Raw genomic sequence first — 21,733 nt, forward strand, 5'->3', positions numbered from 1 at the left:
ATTTGCCATCCTCAAGAAGCTCTGCTTTCTAGACTGTTTTATTCAATGAATGGTTTTAGGCAAAAGTAATTGAAGCAAATGTCCAGCTGTGCATATATATGCTGCTGATTCTATCCTGTGAGTCTTGGATCTGTTAAAGGTCTCCTTGTGTCTCTGCCTTTGCTGAGGATTTGAGGGTGCACATGTGAGTACAATGAGGAGACAGCACTCTCCACTCACATGGTCCAGCAAAACACAGCTGGCCTCAGCCTACCTGGTTGTAAAGGGGGAAGGGTGAGATTACCCAGGGGAGAAATTCAAAACCTATGACAACTCTTAAACTCATCGAAGCCTCCACTACGTATAAATTTATAAGTTAATAATGACCATTTAAATATTGGCTTGATCTTTGATTTAATCTATGGGCAAGTCTAATTACAGACACACTGGAGTTAGCCTCCTAGTTAGTCTTAAAGGCTTAATTATTTAATGACCACAACACTGGTGAATCTTCATTTTCCAAGACGATACACAAAAGTCTATTTCTATGTGTTTTAACCTTTGATGACTCCAAGTAGCATTTGAGAAATCAGAAGAAAGTAAAGCAAAGTCCTCAAGAATGTTTTTTTATCATCATCATGTCCAAGATCGAGGCTAGTAAAAATTAGTTTAACACAAGCTAGATTTCTTTCAGAGCATAAGTGGTCTTTAAAAGGGAAAATTCTACAATAATGGGCTGTTGAGTGTCTTCATCAGGCCATGGTATCCAGGACTTACTGTTTTGGCTTCTCATAATTTGCAAGATAATCAGGAATGAGTCTTTATTTCCACTTGCCAAATCAGATATTGGCTCCCAGGGTAATCTGATGACAACAACTTATTAAACCACCAAAAATTTTGGCCAGTGGTGTGCTGTTAAATATCTAACAACCTGGCTGTCTAAAGGAAAAAAATTTCAAAGCCCTGTTGTGTAGCATTTGCCAGTTTCCATGATGTAAATACTCTCTCCATGGACAATTTCAATTACCAACATGACGTCACTAAGCATGGAGCTGGAAACAGATGTGTAGTAGAGTACATTCATAGAATATTTTCACCAGACAGATAGAGCACACATAAATTATCTTAAAGGTATAGATAATAGTAAAATGTAGTCAAATAATTTGAAAGTGATAAATTTTGAATATCTATTACCTTTGTTTTTAATATAATTTACTTAAGTATTAGGTTATAAAATTGAATCTTTAATAATGGCTGTATTCAATGACAGTCTTGAAACAGTCCTGAAAATTTGACAATCAGCCTTTACAAGCCAGTAGGAGCTGGCTCCAGTGCATGTTCATGACCTTATAGAGATTGGGGTACTAAGCACCAAAAGGACAAGAGCCTGCTCACAAAGGAAGTTACAAATTACTTAAAGCCGTTGAGCCCAGCAGAACATATAGACATGGCATGGGGGGTGAGATGTGAGGAAGAAAGTTGAGTCCAGGATGGGGAAGGCAATCCTCTGAGCTCATGCTATCTGTGTATTGCCTCCCGGTAGTTGCCCCTCCAGAGGACTTGCGAGTGGCTGGTATCAGCGACAGGTCCATTGAGCTGGAATGGGACGGGCCGATGGCAGTGACGGAATATGTGATCTCTTACCAGCCGACGGCCCTGGGGGGCCTCCAGCTCCAGCAGCGGGTGCCTGGAGATTGGAGTGGTGTCACCATCACGGAGCTGGAGCCAGGTCTCACCTACAACATCAGCGTCTACGCTGTCATTAGCAACATCCTCAGCCTTCCCATCACTGCCAAGGTGGCCACCCGTACGTACCATTTCCCCGTCCTGCTTCATTTTTCTTTTCTCCTACATGAGATCATGGGCATTCATGGTAGTAGCGTCTTTTCTTAGTTCTTCAGGGATGCCTGGAATAGTCATTGCCCTTGAGGGGAAGGGCTAGAGATGTGACCCATTTAGAAAGGGTACATCATTAAAAAGGCACTTTCGATTAAGAGAGTTTCCAAATTCAGGCAGTTTTCATAAATTATAGAACCAAAAGGACAAAAAGTACTTTAATTATGGAGTACTGACTTGTTATAAGCTAGACTCTGATTAGAAGTCAAGGAAAGTATAAGACATCTACAGACTTTGAATCAGTTAGGGATGCAAAACAAGGAGATATGAACTAGGACCTCTAAGAAGCAAGTGCTAAATGGTATGTTCTCGACCATAAGTGTATAGCAAAGTGAGAACAAAATCTTATTTAAAACCACAGCCGACAACATCCCCTTCTCTTGATAGAGAGGTGGCATAATTTCCTCCTGGTCTTTTGTTTAGCAAAATATCTTAATAGTTCATTTTAGTTATAAAATTTGAAGCCCTAGAGCATAGTTTAGAAGGATTCACAGGGAAGAGAGAGATGGAGACAGAAAGCAATCTAAACTGCTCTCCATAAGAAATGACCAGTTTTTTTATACATAATGGGAAACTTCTGTGGGTGTGTACCTATATTTTGTGTATGTTCAAGCATAGAAAAATATAAAAGATTGCATACCAATTATTAACACTGACTACATCAAAGAGTGGAATAAGAAGGAGATAGGAAATAATTATTATATTTTTCTTTATATCCCTCTGAATTCTTAAATTGATCCAATAAGCCTGTTTCAGTTTAGAATTTCAAAAGCCAGGCAGAATAATTTAGGCAAGAGAAGTTCTCATCACCCCAAGTCTACTGCAAAACCTGCATGCACACAAATGCCTGTGTGCCTTATGTGGAAAGTCTTTGGAGAGATCATGAAAAAGGGGCTGTATCTGATTAAAATCCGGGAAGAGAGAAGAGAACATTCAAAGGGGATGAGGTATGAGTGATACAGAGATTTTTAGCAGTAACAAGAAAGTGGAACAAGAAGTGACCATGAAAACATAAGCCCTCTAGAATTCAGAAAGCCCCTGGGCCAGTAAATAGGACTTACCACCAGATAAGGGGTAAGAGATCTGAGCCCATTTTGTGTAGGTAAGATGGTATTTACGTAACAAATGCCACGAAAGTTCAGAAAAGGAAAAGGTCAAGGTAGAAAGAGTTAGCCTTGAAATCTTCATGGAAGCTCCAGGACTGAATTGACCTTTGAAGGATGCAAGGATAGAGACAGGCAGAGGGGAAAGAGTTTAAGAAGTCATCTTGTCCCCTTGCTTTTCAGGTGACAGAAATTCTGCTTTAATTTTGGACTCCGCTATGAGATGAGTGCTGACTCTGTTAATATGCCTATAATTATCTCTGTTTATATTTGACCTTTTTTAAAAAAAAAAAATCCTCTGGTGCCTGAGAACTGGTTTTAAATATCTGCAATGATTGTGCAGAGAGGCAGGTCACCATCTGCCGCTTTTCCCACCTTGCTCCGGGATGAGTCACCACCCTAAGTGCCTGGCCTAACTCCCAAGCGTCTCCTCTCTGATCCACATGCATGCACAGTGATGAGGTTTCCATCTTCTGTGGCATTTATTATGCCAATTCAGGGCATTCCCTCAGGCAAGCTCCCAGGCGACAAGGTCAAAATCACGTAAACCACCTGACACACCTTCAGGTGGGTTCGCAGTCAGCCCTGCCTTCCAACCAAGAAGCATGAGAATGCCTCCAAACAGGAAGGATGAGAAAATCTGTCCTTTTTCCAATGGGAATAGCCCATGAGAGGCAAAGCTAAAGTGGGAGCAGGCTTCCTGGAGAACTGAGAAAAGTCATGCTGTCATATTTCAGGGCTGATAATTGGAACTCCATTAGGACAAGCACACTTCCATCTCACAAAGCCTGTGCATGTGTATGTGACTGTGTGGTTGGGAGAGAAGGAGTGGTGGGAGGAAAAGAGGGAGACACATGAAATGAAAAATTCAGACCATCCTAGACTTAGTGACTTGAGCTAAACAAAATACTCTCAATGTGCATCAGATGATCAAGGAAATCACTCTAGTATTAATTCTGAAATTGGTTTGCTCCACAAATTTAGCCAGCTTTCTCTGTGCCTCTCTTTTCCTGTGTGCAAAATGATAGAAGCCATCACAGAACACTGATAGAAGCCATCATAGTACCTCCCGGGAGTCCTGTAAAGCTGAAGATACTGCTCAAGTCCTCTGAAAAAGGCACTGTACTATATATGAAATGCCAAGATCTACCACATTAGTAAGAAAAGGAAAATGATGTCTGCATTTTAATAGTAACCTATTAATGCAATAAAAAGCATAAAAAATTGTTTATATAGATTGTGTTTAAGTTAACTCATGTATTCCATCAACATCGAGCACTAGAGCCACAATTGGGTGGGTTGATTCTGCACCTGGGACTCACTGTGTCTGGAGTAAGATTGGGATTGTGCGCCAGACACCACCACACCCATGGCGTGGAGGGAGTTCACCAAGACAAAGCACCAGGCAATGCTGTCTGTCCCAAGTGTTAGCCATGACATTGTCACCTACATTGCTGTGTTCCAGATCTCTCCACTCCTCAAGGGCTACAATTTAAGACGATCACAGAGACCACCGTGGAGGTGCAGTGGGAGCCCTTCTCATTTTCCTTCGATGGGTGGGAAATCAGCTTCATTCCAAAGGTAACACTCACCTGTTAGACTGCCAAACAGACTTATTTGGAATATTTGTACCTTTAGCTTGGAATCAGGGGCAGAAAGGAAGGTGCTACCCAATATTTCTCTCCATGCCATTAAAGACACAAAATGGCATGTTGTGGGTGTCTGGGATGTAGAACATTTCTGTGACAAATATGTGGTAATGATCTGCTGACAAGAGTAACCCCGAGCATGGCACCCTGGCCTTGCAGAACAGAGGATGTGGGAAGCAGCCACCAGCTCCAGCTCTCTGCTGAGATAACTCTGGGGTCTGATGAGCCATGGTTTTGGTGAGCATGAAAACCAGACCCTCAAAAAATTGAGGCTTCTCTTTAGGACATAAGAAAAGCCAGACTGAATCAGTCACATAATCAGCTGAAAGCTTCATTCTGTGCAGACAGATGCACCACAGAAAAGTCAGCTTACATGGCATCAATCCCTAAAGGTTACGGACATAAAACAAAAACACCTTGGCTCTCCTGGATTATTCATAATACGTTTGTAACCTATTAATTTAGCAACTTTTTTTTATTAGTCTATGACTTTTAAAGTATCCTAAGATTCCTTTCTACTCTCTAAAGCAGCATTTTATTTATTTTCTTAATTCTAAAACTAACTTTTCCGAATTGCCACAGGTGCATGCCTGACTCTAAATTTCCAGAATTTGTTGACCCTACCAATGTCCTCCCTAACTGTACCACTCATGAGGATGTAAAGTTCAATTATACTCCTTCCCTCTGTCTTTATTCTTCAACATCAAAGAACATTTTTTAGCCATTCATCAGACTTAATGACAAATGACACATATTTGGCTAACAAGACCATGATATCACCATTCTTTTACTTCAAAATTCTTGGAGCCGTGAACTGTTGGAGTTACAAAAGACCTTCAAGTTCACAGGTACTACCCCTCATTTTACATCTAGTTTAGTTTAATTTATAGAGACTATGATTCAGAAAACTTGAAGGACATCATACAGCTAGTTGGTGACAGGCTTAAAACGAGTACCTGGGTCTCCACCACCTATCCCGGGGCTCTATTCACTAAATATGTATGCCCCATTTTCTTATTTACAGTCATATCATAGTCACATCACAGCAAGGTAAATAAATCTAAACAGACATCTATACAAATTTGTCCTATTTGAGTTAAAATGATAAATAAAGTATGGCAGGCAATTGAGTTACATAACAATTGAAACAATCATGTCAATTGGAATGGAACATTGCTACCAATGTTTTTCAGGAAGAAAAATTACGCCAGGTTCTCCTGTTACCTATACCCAATATGTAAAACTCTAATTAAAAGAGAGGCTGACCAGGGAATGCCAAGGCCAAATGCATGGCCACGTGGTTTAATAACTGTTGTGATCTGTAGGTTGAGGCCACTGGGGAGCATTCATCACACTGATTTATAAGAGTATGACTGTAAATTACATATAAGGCACTCTGGGTACCATAAATAGAGGCCAAAGAATAGGGGAGAATGGCAGTGCCCTCCAAAAAAAGCCCTCTTGTCTCCTCCATTTCTAAGGACACTCATAGAAAGTATATGGAGGGAAAGAGACAGAGGGAACGATAAGATAGGAAGATAGATAATAAATCCTAGATTCAATTTTGTCAAGTTACTCTTTCTCATTCCCTCTTCCCTCTTGTCTCCTTCTCTTCTTTGTATAATCTTTTTCCAAGCTTCCTTTTTCCTTTCTTTGTACTTCATATTTGGTTGTGTCACTGAGTCCTGATTCATCTGGGTGAAGGGGAAACAAGGCGTTGACAGATTCACACCAAATGTAACACCATGAGAAACTCCAGATATAGCAAAATATTAGCTCTGGCTCATAAACAATTATCTCATAGCAATGTCTTAGTTTGAAATGTGTTGTGTGTGTATATATAAAGATGTTTACACACAAACACACATGACTATCCTCCTAAATAGCCGGGGGCATGTTCATTACGATAAATGCCAAAAACCTCTGATGAATGTTAACCGTAACCATCAAACATTTGATCTTTGGCAAGAGCCAGTCTGCACCACCTCATGACTAATTTTTATTGGCAAACTCAGCAAACTCAGGAGAGGCCAAAGAAATGTTCTTAAAAATTGATCCTCCATTTGCCAAATCCTCATAGGGTGGTGTCATTCTTATGGAGTCTATGGGGAGTTATTTCTGGCCCCAGATACTCAGCTGTCAGCATGGAGGAAAGAGACATCACCCCCATTTTAAATTCACAATCCACAATTAGTATTCCATACCTTTATCTTTCTCTCATCAGATTTCTCTCCCAGTGACTTTTCTCTTTTGCTCTCTGCTTCTCCCCACTGTCCAGAACAATGAAGGGGGAGTGATTGCTCAGGTCCCCAGCGATGTTACGTCCTTTAACCAGACGGGACTAAAGCCTGGGGAGGAATACATTGTCAATGTGGTGGCTCTGAAAGAACAGGCCCGCAGCCCCCCCACCTCGGCCAGCGTCTCCACAGGTGAGTGCCTCCAACCCTTCTCCCTAGAGCTGCCTACTAGGTCACTTGGAAAAGAACCACAGAATTGCCCAAGGAGTGGAGAGACAAAAGAGGTGCTAGAATTTCTCCTAGAGCTGGGACAATTCTGGTACCCGGCAATGGAGCTACTCTACCAGATGCTTAGCTCGTCATCTTCCTTATTACTCATCCTTACAAATACTGACATCTGGGAGAGTGTTTCACGGAGACAACTCCTTTTTAATATTTCCATTGTATTTATTCTGATCTTACTCATGAAGAAGCCTCATTTGTCAGCCTCTGGTGTCAATGATCTTTGGAAGCAGCAAGAGCTGACTCACTCTTACCTGTGATGATATTTGGAGAAAGTCATCTGAACCTTCCCAAACCTCAATTTATTTTACAAGATAAGCAAGAATAATTTAGGATAAACAAGAATACCTTCTTCATTAAGTTAATATGAGGATGGAATTAGATAAAGCACACAAAGCAATCAGCTCTGTGCTGATGAGAGTGAGTGCTCAATACTTGGTATACACGCATATACTCAGAACATACTCAGAAGTGAAAGTGGTAGGAAACAAGTCATTCAAAAATAAGTAGGTATGGGTTGGGTCACTGTTCAAGGTGATGGCTTAAGTCTATTATTATTCCATCCCCACAGTTCACCTCATTCAAGATTATTATATTTCCAGGATTGATTCATTAATTGTCATATTTTGCCTTATTGTATCCTCAGCTAACAAAGAGTGTTCAACTTCAATTCTGTAAATTAGTTATTGTGATGTATAAATGTGTGTGTGTCCTCACCAAGAATGTCTCGAAAGTTATAAATAGCATCTGGCATAAGTTTTGGTTCTCGTTTTATTGTTGATGGAGCTGAAACTCAGAGGCTAAGCAACTTTCTCTGTCAGTAACAGAAATTGAGATAGGTGACTATTGGTACAGCTTTATGTGTTTTTCATAAACAGAAATTGATGTACCAGAAAGCCAGTTTTAAGTCCAGGACAAAAGGCTGAGTTGACCAGAGATGAGAACCACAACACAATGTAATGAGACCACATTTATAGATTAGTGATTCATGCTCTGCTACTGAATCCAAACCAAACAACATCAGGTGCCAAGGCTTAAGCTCAGTTTAGAAAACATTGGTTCAGAACTATTGTGGCAGTAGCTTGTGTTCCATTAGTGCACCAAGGTTCTATGGCAGTGCCTTGAGGCTAGAATCCGGTGGAAAGCCAGACCTCTAATTACTCCCTCTTCCATGCCTCCAACCAGGATGGCTCCACTTTGATCTGTTTTATATTTTGTACATCCATTTAAGATTTTTGTCCTTTAAAAAATAAGTTTACCACCCAAAAAGCTTTCAAACCATTGTTCTGCTCTAAATAGTATGTTTTAGAAGAAACCCCATAACCATAAAACCTAAAGTGTTCTGTAGGAATCCCTCCAGAAGGCCGGTGGCTGAGGTTTTCCACAGCTCTGTTCCCCAAGGTTATGCTGTAACCTGAAGAGTTGACATTCGATAACTTGGGACCAGAAAGGTGTGATGCCCTTTCTCATCCATCATATAAGCGTCACAACAACACTGCTATCACAAAAGACATGTTAACAAGAGAAAGCATAACAAATTTATTTAATCAAAGTTTCACATGACACGGGAGCCCTTCAGAAATGAAGACCCAAAGATCTAGGGGAAATTGTCTGTTTTTACGCTTAGGTTTGAGGAAGAATGGACAGCCATGTAGAAACGTAATTGGACAAATGGCTGTGATCTAATGGTAATAGTCTAAGGGGGAGACCCAGCAAGGCCTGTCTGCCCAGATTCTTCTTGGCCTCTCTGTGAAGCATTTCTTCTCCACCTCCTCTGTGGGACAGGACCCCACTGGAATGAGGGTCCTCAAGGGAGAAGGGAAGAGGGAAAAAGTTACCTTTCTAGGTTTTATGGCTTGCTTTGGGGAAGAGGAGTTCTAGTTTCTATGACCTGCCTTGAGGAAGAGGAATTCTGATTTCTGTGAATCACTTCAAAGGGAGAAGAAGGGTCAGGAGATGGGAGGACTGCAGATGGTCAGAAAGACCTTGCTTGCTTCCGGGGCTGTTTCTGAGGCTCTTTCGTTCCTCTTTAATTCAAAGTACTCAACACACCAAGGTGCCAAACTTTGGGGTGTCCTGTGATGAACCCAACAATAGCAGGTGCAGCTTCTCCTCTTCTGATATGAAATGTTTCAAGGTGCCCAAGTTATTCCTGTGATTTGATATTAAGAAAGTATTAGCAAAAGACAAAAGGCTAAAAGGAGAAGACAGTTCATAAGAGGATAGAAAACATTGCAGTTGAAGAATATTTTTCTCCTAGAATATTGACAGAACATAGAGAAGGTAGTCCAACCTTGCCTTAGTCTTATAGTCAAACCACATTCTTATAACATTTGCAGTATTTTTTGGTTTGGCAGTTCCTTAAGATTAAAATTAAAATTCCAGATCTAGAAATTTGTGGTAAAGCTAGGCAGAATTATTTTCATTTAAGAAAAATTGTCCTTAATATTTTGGCATCATCTACAGAGTCATGAAGAAATGGAAAAACATTTATTCCAGTTTACTTTTTGAGCAGGGACTGTGTTTGTTTAGAAATTAGGACCAAAGCTGGAAGCAAGTTGATACCTCCTTGATTGTAATGGAACATTGCTACCAAGTGGCCAACAAAGGGCAGAATCCAAGAGTGGCTACAAAAAAGACGGTTGGCTCCCAATCCTGTGTGCTGTTTTTAGGAAACGATTGTTTAATTATTTCCTTCTGCTAAGGTCTGACCTACACCAACCCCCTACTGCGAAGCTCTGTGTCCTCATCAGGCACTCAGGCTGCCTTCTTCTAGGCAGGCCATTTTGTGAATGCAAATTACAAGACCTCCCACAGCTAAAGCCCTCTGAGCTACATAATCACATTTTAATACGTTCAATCCATTATGATTAGGGTTTTCTGGATTTAAAGAGTTGAAGGACAAAAGCCTTTTGTGGTCAGTTGCATTTCCCTGACACTTTTTTTCCCCCGAAAAGCTCCAGTTTATTGAAATGCTTCCCCTTCTTTCTCATGGATAAAGAAGATTTTCCATTCATTTCATTTACTCGACACACATTTACTGAGTGTCTACTATGCTTCGGATATCATGCTTACACAGCAGCTAGGAGGCCACTTCCCCCATTTCATAATTAAGTTAAATTAAATGTAAAAGGCCTAAGTTATCTAAAACCACCAAGTGCAGCATGCTGAAAAGAAACTGGATATATTCTGTTAAATCACATTACTACCTCAAATATGAAAACCAGGACTTCATTTTAAGTCCAAACCAGGTGGCACCCAAGTGGTCTGGTGATTTTCATTTTAGCTGGTGCTGGACCAAGAGTCCTAAGCAGCTTAAGAGAGGACGGGACTAGGCTAAGACCCAGAAAGAGGGAGGGGTACCCAGGGAAAGGCTCAACCTTGAAAAACTGAAAGGCTCAAGGTCAGCCTAAGACAGTCCTGAGGGAGAAACTTCATTCTGGAGACAGAGTAGGAGGTGGGCCAGAGTGGACTGGTTAGAAACAAGTCTTAGCCAAGGCTCTCCAGTAACAAGGAAGAGAGACTTACTTAAACTCACTGAAGCAAAAGAGAGAATTTACTGGAAGGACATAGAGTGTCTCATGGGAATCCCAGGGCCAGAAATGCATCTGGGCCTCACAAAAGACTTGCACCAGAAAATGGAACATCAGGAATCAAGTTATTCCATATATCTTTCTAGAAGCTATGCATGGCCACTGGTTTCTCTCTCCCTCTCTCCTTTTCTCCCTCTTTCCCCTTTTCTCCAGATCAAATGTTTTCTATATCGGTATCAGAATGGTAGAAAATGGCCACACCAGCCCTGGCTCTGCATGGTCCAACACAGGCTAATTAGAGAACCAGAGTTCTGGTTTTAGTTCCAAATCCTTAAAGAATATTAACATGAATAATCAGCTCCAGCCAGAAGGGTATAGCCCCAATAATAAATGAAAACATGGAGGCAAGAGCATGTTGGCCATGCGGACATCCCATGAGAAGTTGAGAAGACCATTTCCTATTCTCCTCACTTGGCTGTTTCTTTTTCTTTCTCCTTCTACATTCCCTCACCTCCCCATTACCTAATTCAGTATGAACAGAACCTCAAGTGGGTGCTGGAGCCATAGCTGGTGGGCCCTGCAGGAAATCAACCAGCATTCCAGGTGTTACCCTGACTTGCACAGTGCCAGAGGCCAGGGCTTATGAGGGACATATACTGGAGAACCTTGAAAAGGTGACTGCAATGCCCTTCTGCTGTAGAAATATGCAAGAACAGATGGAGAAAAAATGACCTGTAAGAGGCTGTTCCAAAGCTGGGGTCCTTTTTATCCTTTTATCCAGAGGAGCAAGTTTACCCAGAAGGCATGTTTCATGTCCTCAAATGCAAATGTCTGTTGGTTTTTAAATGGTCTTAGCAACTGTGTTGACTGGGCTGTTAGAGTGGCTGAGCAGGGACATCTTTTGAATACTCACGATGACCTCTTTGGCAACCAGTCTGGAAGTCTTGGATGTTTAGGCAGGCTGGTCATTTCCTAGGTCTTTCCTCAAGGCTCAAAGAAGGTGAGAGCTGAGTGGCAAACATGCACCAGAAACCCAGTTCTCAATTCCCTGTCCCATGACCTCCAGAAAGAAACAGGGCTGACTCTTTCAAGCCAGCAAGTGCCCTTCCCCTGCCCAGACTGGGAAGTGCCATCACCTGGAAACTACAGCCTGGTAAAAGAGCAATTAGACCAAAATTCAGGAGAACCAAGGCAAACTGCATGTCCTCAGGAAAGATATTCATCTTACTGTGTCTCATTTCCCTCATCTGTAAAATGCAGTAACAATACCCATCCTCTCTCTGACTGACCAGACTTCCGTAAGGAGGAAAAGAGAAACCTGACGCCCAAGGCTTATTTCTCACTCAAACTTTTTGTTCTATTTGATCCTTCTCACTCAGTCATTGACGGCCCCACGCAGATCCTGGTTCGAGATGTCTCTGACACCGTGGCTTTTGTGGAGTGGATTCCCCCTCGAGCCAAAGTCGATTTCATTCTCTTGAAATATGGCCTGGTGGGCGGGGAAGGTGGGAGGACCGCCTTCCGCCTGCAGCCTCCCCTGAGCCAATACTCAGTGCAGGCCCTGCGGCCTGGCTCCCGCTACGAGGTGTCAGTCAGTGCCGTCAGAGGGACCAACGAGAGCGATTCTGCCACCACTCAGTTCACAACAGGTAAGGCTGCGGGGGAGAGATGCACAAGGAGGGAAAGAGGGTTGGAGCCAGCCGGTGGTGTCATCACAGCAAGAGGGGTATTAAGAATGAGCCGAGGTGTGTTAGAGCATCGGCCTTGTCATAGACACCGTGAGAAGGAAGCGAGAGGTTTCCAGCACAGAGGAAAAGCAGCGCTCCCTCACTAGGAGAGGAAAACTAGCTTCTCATTCTACCTCTACTGGCAGCCAGATCTGTGCTTGATATAAATCCTTCCCCACTATGGGCCTCAGGTTTCCTGTTTGTAAAATGACAAGTTTGCCTTGAACACATGTAAGCATCCATATTGCTAGTCCAAATGGAAATTTTGTGAGAATTCAGGAAAGGTGTCTCTTTCTCAAGACACATTCTTACCATTTGCTGGAAATTATCATAATAATTCTATAAACCTATAATGACTGCACCACCATGATGACGTGCATTGGCATTATGCTAAGCCCAGCCTGTACAACTCCAAGCAGAACTTCTGACCAATTCTGTGACTCACCCTGCCGTTTGTAAGCACTAGCAGTAAGGCTAATATGAGGCTGACTCCCACAGACAGGAAGTTCATAAAGCCCATGTAAAACCTGCCTTGCTATGATTACCACTCACCCCCACATTCTCAAGGCCATTGGGAATCTTAAAGAGCTTTGCCAACAGTTGGGAAAGGCCAGACCTCGGGGTGACTTGCTCCCTGACTCTCTCAGTGCCCATCAGTCTGGCCAGCTAGTGGGCTAGTAGGACAGGCACCATCCAAAGGATGGGCTTTCTGGCACCCTCATTGGGTCAATAAGGGCCTATGATCAGATTAGTGATTGTGTCTGTCATCTGGATTCTCAGTCTCACCCTCTTTGCCTTGGGGTGGTCATGTGTCAAATAATATCTCTGCCAACTCCAAGTTGACCCAGGGATCAATGAAAACTGATAACATCTGTAAGATCTAAGAACCAGCATCTTCAGATGGGGTAAAGTTGGAGAATCACTAATTCAAGAATTCTACCTTAGATCATGGCATAAGAGCCTGCTACAGAATGGAATGAGTCCAGGGTTTTCAGGAAGATTCAATAAATAAATAACACCCCTGTGTTCCACTGGGTTTAAAATCAATTGATAAATAAGGGAAAAAGTGAAACAGATGGACACCAAAATGTCCCCAAGATTGCAGCATGTAACTTAGTGTCATGGCCAGATGGGTTTGCAAACTGGATGGCCAGTGTGGACCTGGGCAAGTCTCTCCATATGGCAGAAGTTGGGAGACTATCCAGGTTAGGACTTACAGCATAGAGGAACAAGTAGACACCTGAACCCTTGGAACAGCCTGTCCACAAGAGAGGGGAACAGAAGGGCAATGCCCAGGCCCTGCTGCAAAACTCACCATTTAGGTAAGCTCATTTTCCCCAGCAAAAGAGAGACAAGAGCCTTAGGAAGGAAACATCAAGGGCAGGGAAGAGCTTCCCCCTTAAAAAGGAGCAAGTGCAGACACCGACAAAATGGAGAAGACAAAGTTTATTTCTGAAAAAGACCCTTTTAGGTTTTCTCTGCAGCGCCTGGGCCAGATGCCACCCTCTCACCCAGGGGGTGCCCAGTGGGATTTTTACTGAACATATCTTGGAATCCGGAGTGACCAGATGTGCATCTTGAAACAATGAACTAAATTCTGCCCATTTCTCTTCCCTTCTGCTTCCTTATTTAACAAAAGATGTTCATGTCCCTTCTTAGTTAATTCTAGGTCAGCTTCTCATTTCCCACCCCCACAATACCACTTGCTCAGGGCGGTGGTATCTTCTGTGGACAACGAGTCCTGCATCCTTTTCTTAATTTCAAGATAGTTTTGTTTGAAAAGTGGTTTCTTCGTGCTCTGCTCTGATAAGTTTGAAGCGGCAAAAAGGAGAGGAGAGCTCTTGAGCAGCGTGATGGAAAACAAATTCTTGATGTTCAGGTCAACAAGATGGAAGCAGGATTGGCTGGTGGCCCAGGAAAATTCTGATCAAGACAATTACATTCTGCCTCCTAGGAGCTCCTCATGAGTTTCAGTTCATTGCTCCATGGCTTTCTGTTTCCGGTTGCCTGGTGGATTGGCAGCTGTCAGGCGGCTGACTTCTCAATACAGCCTCAGCCTATACCTCAAATATGCTCCCCTCTGCTGGAGGAGGGTGAGGGGAAAGAAGGGATGAGGAGATGCAAACAGCACTGCAGACAGATTCTCCAGGCCTGGGTTGGCAGGTGCCAGTTAAATGATGAGAGGATACCCAGACCCTCACGATGAAGCCCTCAGTCATTTCAGAGCTCCGCTTAAATTCAAATTAACCAAAGTGCTTTTCCAGGTGATGGCTCCGACACTAGGAGTGCACTAATTGCACAGGCAATTAAAGCAGAGATTTGCTTCCTGCATGGTAAGTAGGATATTTGCTTGGGTCTTAGAGCTGTTCTGAAAAGGAAAGAACCCTGAACAAAGTGCACCACGGCCGGTGATTGGAGAGAAGCCAGCCCAGAAAACCCAGAGGCCAATCTCCAAAACCCCTCCCTGCCCTCAGCAGCTCTGGTTTCAGTTGCCCTCAGGAGGGAACTCCTGGCACCATTTCTCTCCTCTGGAGGCCTTCTTTTTAAGCAGATCCCTCAATGTTCCAAGCACAGCCACCAGGGCATCTGGTCAACCAGAGGCTGCTGTTTTGACCTGAATACCCCAGATTTCTCTTTATTGCTATTATAGGTTGAATTGTGTTCCCTAAAAAGACGTTGAAGTCCTGATCCCCATGCCTGTGATTGTGACCTTATTTGGATATAGAGTTTTTGCAGATAATCAAGTTAACATGAGGTCATTAGAGTTGGCCCTAAGCCAATATGACTGTGTCCTTATAGAAAGGGGAAATTTGGACACAGAGACAGACATGCCCACAAGAAGAACACCATGGTGAAGATGAAGGCTGAGATCGGAATGGTTCTTGATTCTTCCAGAAGCCAAGAAACGCCAAAGATCACCAGCAAATCACTAGCAGCTAGGAGAGGCATGCAACAGATTCTCACTCACAGCCCTCAGAAGGAAGCAGTCCTACTGACACCTGGACCTTGAGTCTGTGAGAAAATAATTTTTTCTTTTTTTTTTTGAGATGGCGTCTCACTCTGTCACCCAGTCTGGAGTGCAGTGGCGTGGTCTCGGCTCACTGCAACTCCGCCTCCCAGGTTCAAGCAATTCTCCTGCCTCAGCCTCCCAAGTAGCTAGGACTACAGGTACCCACCACCATGCCCAGCTAATTTTTGGATTTTTAGTAGAGACGGGGTTTCACCATGTTAGCCAGGATGGTCTCCATCTCCTGACCTCATGATCTGCCCGCCTCAGCCTCCCGGCATGCTAGGATTACAGGTGTGAGCCACCGTAATTAGACAATAATTTCTATTATTTAAGACACCCAGTTGGTACCTTGTTATGGCAGCCCTGGGAAACTAATAGGAACATCCAAGTCCCAACAGTTCAAGCCCCTACCTGCTTGGCAGTGATACCGCTCTAGGACTCTTCAGGAAATTCTTTCACAATTTCAACCTGGATGGCACTTGCACCTCAGCCAAGAATCTGGCTGCAAAGAGCAGAGTAGGACTTCCTGCTCATACAAGACCAGCACCCTCAGTCAAAGCTATCCTTTTTTCTGCACCTTCCCATCGCAAGCATTCTCAATGCTCCACAGCTGAAATATTTAACAGGACTTTTCTAAAACTTGATGTGTGTTTATCGAACACTTACCAGGTGTCAAGCACTATTCTAGGCACTGAGGCTACAGAATAAACAGATAGACAAGATCCTGGTTCACATGAATTACATTCCAGTGGAGAAACTGGACAAGGCAGAAGAAAACACCCAAAATTATTTTGATTATGAGTACTATAATGAAAAGCGAAATGAACGGTACAGAGGCATGGCCATGTTGGAACGAGTAGTTTGAAAAGGCCTCTCTGAAAAGGTGACGTTTTAACTAAGACCTAGATGACCTAAGCCATGTGAGGATCTGGAGAACATTCCAGGCAAAGGCAGAAGCCAGTGCAAAGGTCCTGAGGTATGAATAAGCTTGATGAGTTTCAAGAGCAGAAAAAAAGCAATATAGGTAGAGCACAACAAATAAATGTAGAAGTTGTACATGGAGATATCTGAGAAGCAGGCAGGGCCGGATCACTCAGAGCCCTGCTGGCTACAATTAGGAGTTTGTAACAGGAAGCAACAGAAAAGTTTTAAGCAAGGGAATTACCTAATCTAATTTATGTTTTAGAGGCTAGATATATCTATTCCATAGTCTCAAGTCTCTCCACACAGCCTCCACCAGACATCTGTCTTTGCCTCACTCTTGACTTGCTGACGTTGCAGGGAACAGCTCCCACCTACAGGGGTGCCCTCGGTGGCCACAGTCTCCTAGAGGTAAGACTTCAAGGCCAGAGGGAGCAAAAAATTTCATCTTGTCCTAGCTCTAACAACCACCTTTCCAGACCTCATTCTCAGGATTGACTTCTTTCAGGATCATTGACATTGGCGGTGTCTGGTCCCTTCAGAGATAACACTGCCCCTTAATCTACAGACCACAACCCCTATGATCAAAAATACAAAACAACAACAACAACAACAAAAACCATAGTCTAACATTTCCAAGGCCTGGGTTTTTAGTTGTGAAGAGCACTAGGTAGAAGTCTCAACCTTAACCCTAAACCTAAACTTATTTTGCCCCAGTTCAGTTCAAGCTGCACACCCCAAGCCCAGTCCAGTCCCTTTGTCCAGCTTCTCCTCATGCATGAAATTTAGGGGCAACAATGCAGGGGCAGGTGTTCCTCCACATGCCTCTCTATCCAAGCTCCTCTCTCCATCCAACTGCTAGAGAAATAACACACATAACACATCAAGAATACATAGTATCTGGCAAGCTAAAGTACAGTGAGTGAGGAAGCATTTCTCAGGAAAACAAGCTGCAGAGACATAAATCTGCTAAAAGATTCACCCAATTTACATCGCTAAACAGAACACTTCTCACTCCAAAGCCTCTGCGCTCAGATTGATTCATGGCATTTCAGTCTTCCACAAGAACAATTGGTGGAAACTTGCCTTGCATTTGCAAATTACAACAGTCCACTCGAAGTTTTTTCAGAACGAATGGCTAGTTCACTCCAAATTTAAATTCAAGTGTCAAAGGCAAGAACTAGTTTAAACGTTTTAAGTGACAGTTGTTCTGGGCAGCACATTATTGCACTGCAAGTTGTTTATGCTGTTTCTGCCCAAAGCAGCTTGAGGAGATAGCCAGTCTTCGGAGAAAAAAAGCAGTGTCCCCATGGTCTTTTTGTGGCAACCCCAGAGAACAAGCATTGTGGTTGATGGAACTCAGGAAAAGCTTCAGAGGCAACAGGAAGCCTGCCCAGGCCTTGGGCACCTATTTTTTTTTTTTTTTTTTTTTTTGGAGACAGAGTCTCGCTCTGTGGCCCAGGCTGGAGTGCAGTGGTGTGATCTCGGCTCACTGCAAGCTCCGCCTCCCAGGTTCACGCCATTCTCCTGCCTCAGCATCCCAAGTAGCTGGGACTACAGGCGTTGGGCACCTATTTTTGTACAGATGCCCATGGATTGCCTAATCCATGCAACAACCTGAAATGTTGATATGATTTGCCCCTTTTACAAAGCTGGCCATCAAGGCCAAGCAGGGTTAAAAGACTTGCCCATGGTTCCATTACCAAAGATGTCAGAGCTGGTGATCAAACTGAAGCCTGACTCCAAAGCCTATATTATTTCTGCTACATCACATCCTCCATACATGTCTTACCTTTACAGCTGTGTTTATTCAAGTAAACACAGAGGAAGGCACCTTACACTTCAAAACCTGGAAATCAACAGTCTTCTTTTTGTTTAGTGGTCAAATTTGATATTGTTCTATTCCATCTCCATCACTCGGGAGCTGGCTCTGATTTTCTCCTCCTGGGGTTTCCCTTGTTTTGTTTTTAAGCTTATGGTGTTGACTGGTTCATTTTAAAGTTTCTAGAATGCCACTGGAACTCTTGAATGGAAATGGGGGAAGCATAAAGTGTATTGATCTTCACCTCCCAAGTATCGCTCTAACCTGCCCAAGGAATTTGTCACGGCAGACCAAAAAGCTAAGGGTAGCCACAGTGTTCATTCAAATGTGAGCCAGAGGGGCAGGGGGTGTGGTCTGTCACCACCAATCTTTTCAGAGTTCAAGATGCACCACAAATGTACATTACATTATCATGTGCGATGTTGGTGATGTCTGTCTATTTTTAGAGATCGATGCCCCCAAGAACTTGCGAGTTGGTTCTCGCACAGCAACCAGCCTTGACCTCGAGTGGGATAACAGTGAGGCCGAAGTTCAGGAGTACAAGATTGTGTACAGCACCCTGGCGGGTGAGCAATATCACGAGGTACTGGTCCCCAAGGGCATTGGTCCAACCACCAGGGCCACCCTGACAGGTGAGTAAGACCTATCTCTTGGGGTTATGCTGGTTGCTGAGTCTATACCCTCACAGCTGTCTCTCCAACCCACACACCTTAAAAACCCATGGCCAATTCCTATTGATCTCATCTCTTAAGTGCCTAGCACATATGTCTAGTACTGTCCATTGTACTGCCATCACCTGTTCTAAGCTACTAACATCTCCTTTTTTTGTTTGTTTGAGGCGGAGTCTCTCTGTCACCCAGGCTGGAGTGCAATGGCACAATCTCAGCTCACTGCAACCGCCATCTCCCAGGTTCTCATCTATTATCTTAACCACTACAATAACCCCCTCACATTGTCTCCTGGCCCACTCTTCATACCTCCTCCAGTGACTTTTTTTTTTTTTTTTTTTTTTTTGAGATGGAGTTTCGCTCTTGTTGCACAGGCTGGAATGCAGTGGTGCGATCTTGGCTCACTGCAACCTCTGCCTCCCGGGTTCAAGTGATTCTCCTGCCTCAGCCTCCTGAGTAGCTGGGATTACAGGCATCTGCCACCACTCCTGGCTAATTTTGTATTTTTAGTAGAGACAGGGTTTCTCCATGTTGGTCAGGCTGGTCACAAACTCCCGATCTCAGGTGATCCACCCGCCTCGGCTTCTCAAAGTGCTGGGATTACAGGTGTGAGCCACTGCACCTGGCCTTCCGGTGACTTTTTCAAAGTACATTTTTGATTATGCCATTGCACTGTGCAGATATTCCAGGGACTTCCCACTGCTCTTAGGATAAGCCCAGACCCTTTGTGTGGACACCAGGCCCTGCCTGGTTTCCCCTGCCCTCTCCAGGCTCACCTCCCACCCACGTCCCCTGATGTTTTCTGGGCTCCAGGCGCACAAGTCTGCTTCTTTCCATTTCTCAAATACGTTTTCCCTCCTGCTATATAGGACTGGCAAATGCTGTTCCCTCTGCCTGATGGGAACCTCTTCATCTAGCCGATGCAGGCTTCCCTTTCCACTCCCAGGTTACTCCCTACTTTAGGGAGCTTTAGTGGTCAAATTTGATATTGTTCCTGAAAGAGTTCCGTTCATTCTGTCCGGCAGCTTCGTCTTCCCAGTTTCCACTCACCTCTTAGCACTCCTCACGTTATCATTTTACATGTGTGGCATGATTATTTGACTGTCAGTCTCCACCCTAGACCTAAATCTCTGTCAACATTGCACCATATTTGGTTTTGCTCATCATTGAATCTCAGGGTTCACCATTTCCTGAATGAATGAATGAATGAATGAGTGAAACTGCAGAAGTTCATTATGACTTGGGCATGGATTGCAAGAATTCACTGATAAAATAAGAGCCAAGTCATGCCTTATGCACCCTATGAAAAGTTTGGGTTTATTCTTGAGGGCAATGGAGAGTCATTGAAAGATTTTAAATACGGTGATGTAATGACTGGATTGTACAGAGAAGGGCAAGGTCAGAGGCAGGAAGACTGGTTAGGAGGCTGTTGCTGGAGTCAAAGGGAGATGATGATGGCATGGACTAAGGCAGTGTCCTCGGTCACCATGATACCTGGCTGGTAAGTGTTCCCTGTCCCCTGGGAGTGTGAGACCCAGGCAACACCACTCCTGGGCCCTCTGGCTCACCCATCCAAGAAAACCTCCCTTCCCAAACTCACCAAAGGGTAGAAGACTGGAAATGGGGGTGTGGTTTTCAGATAAAGGAGATGCTGTGCAGAACAGTCGTGGACCAGGAGCTGCCAATGTGCTCACAGACAGAGATTTTGTTTAATTTGTGTCCTGGATTCCTGCAAAAGTATTTGCTGTCTTGGTAGACAAGGGATACACAGCAAAGAGTGCATACAGTAAACAAGGGCAGTATAATCAAAGCAGTTTTCCTCCCAAGTTGAAATCCCAGACCACCTTGCCAAACACAGCCAGTAAAAGTAAATACAATAAATGCCTTTTCCAGACAGACGCACTCCTAAAGGCACAGCAAGGAGAAGAGAAGATATGCTGACCAAGCAGATTAACGGGGGTGAATTAAGCAGAGAAAGGATAGACCAGCTGGCATAGGGCCTTGCAGAGAGCTAGAAACAGTCACAAAAATTAAGCTAAATCAAAAAAACAAAAAACAGAAAAAAACCTGAAATGATACAGGAGGGAACTGATTCTAAGTGCAGCCCATCCCTGCCTAGAGCCACAGGCTAATTTGATAATTAGCAGTTATATAAAATCGATGGCTAACTGTTCATATGGAGGATGCATCATGACGTCATGAGAGAGACAGAAAACCCACACACGTCCTAGTTATTATTTCCCTCTACTGGGAAAAAAGAAGATTCGACACTCACTGATCATCTGTCTTATTCCAGGCACCCTCATACAGTTATAGCTTCTTTAATCTTCACAACCACCTCATGAGGTGGGTATGGTTAGCATTCCCATTTTGCAGATGAGGAAACTGAGGCTCATGGAGTTTGAAAACCTGCCCAAGTTCACAAGGCTAGCAAGGGGCACAGCTGTGATTCAAAGCCAGTCCTTCCGAGTCCCAGTCAGAAGATTCCCCTTCCACAGCTGCTTCTGCTAAAGAAGTAAAATGTAAGGGACAGTCCAAATTTAAATGCCACAGACCTAGAAGGGATGGGAAAATTATTACTGAGTAGGGGGCTTAAGTAGATTGATTTTTTGTTACAGTCAGATTTAAAACATTTCAAATATATATATATATATATAACATTACATTTATATATTACACATAATTATCTCAGGGAGTTCACTGCTAAGGAGATTTATGAGGCAAATAGCTTAACATAATTTAAGAAGGGATTATTGGCATATAAGGAAATCAAGTGTATTTGTACTCGCTGAGATGCTAGTTGCAAGGATTGTTGGTTCTCTTGCTGAGGCATCTGGGGGAAGAGAAGGGAGAGCCACAAAAAAGAGAAAGGGATAAAAGGGAGAAGTTTGACTCTGGCTCTAAAA

At 43.5% G+C, this 21,733-nt stretch overlaps 1 protein-coding gene across 3 annotated transcripts in view; it reads left to right on the plus strand.

Moving 5' to 3' along the window:
- TNR (tenascin R) overlaps positions 1–21,733 on the plus strand; it is a 434,051-nt gene that overhangs the window by 353,011 nt on the left and 59,307 nt on the right. For 2 of the 3 annotated variants that reach the window (XM_024251170.3, XM_054524892.2), the window contains exons 5-9: positions 1,523–1,786; positions 4,444–4,559; positions 6,906–7,056; positions 12,059–12,328; positions 18,606–18,791. In XM_024251170.3, the coding sequence (XP_024106938.1) occupies positions 1,523–1,786; positions 4,444–4,559; positions 6,906–7,056; positions 12,059–12,328; positions 18,606–18,791 (987 nt within the window). The remainder of the gene's footprint in view (positions 1–1,522; positions 1,787–4,443; positions 4,560–6,905; positions 7,057–12,058; positions 12,329–18,605; positions 18,792–21,733) is intronic. The other variant, XM_024251173.3, reaches the window with a different exon arrangement.

This window comes from Pongo abelii, chromosome 1, assembly GCF_028885655.2.
Source record: "Pongo abelii isolate AG06213 chromosome 1, NHGRI_mPonAbe1-v2.0_pri, whole genome shotgun sequence".
In the NCBI taxonomy this organism is placed as follows: domain Eukaryota; kingdom Metazoa; phylum Chordata; class Mammalia; order Primates; family Hominidae; genus Pongo; species Pongo abelii.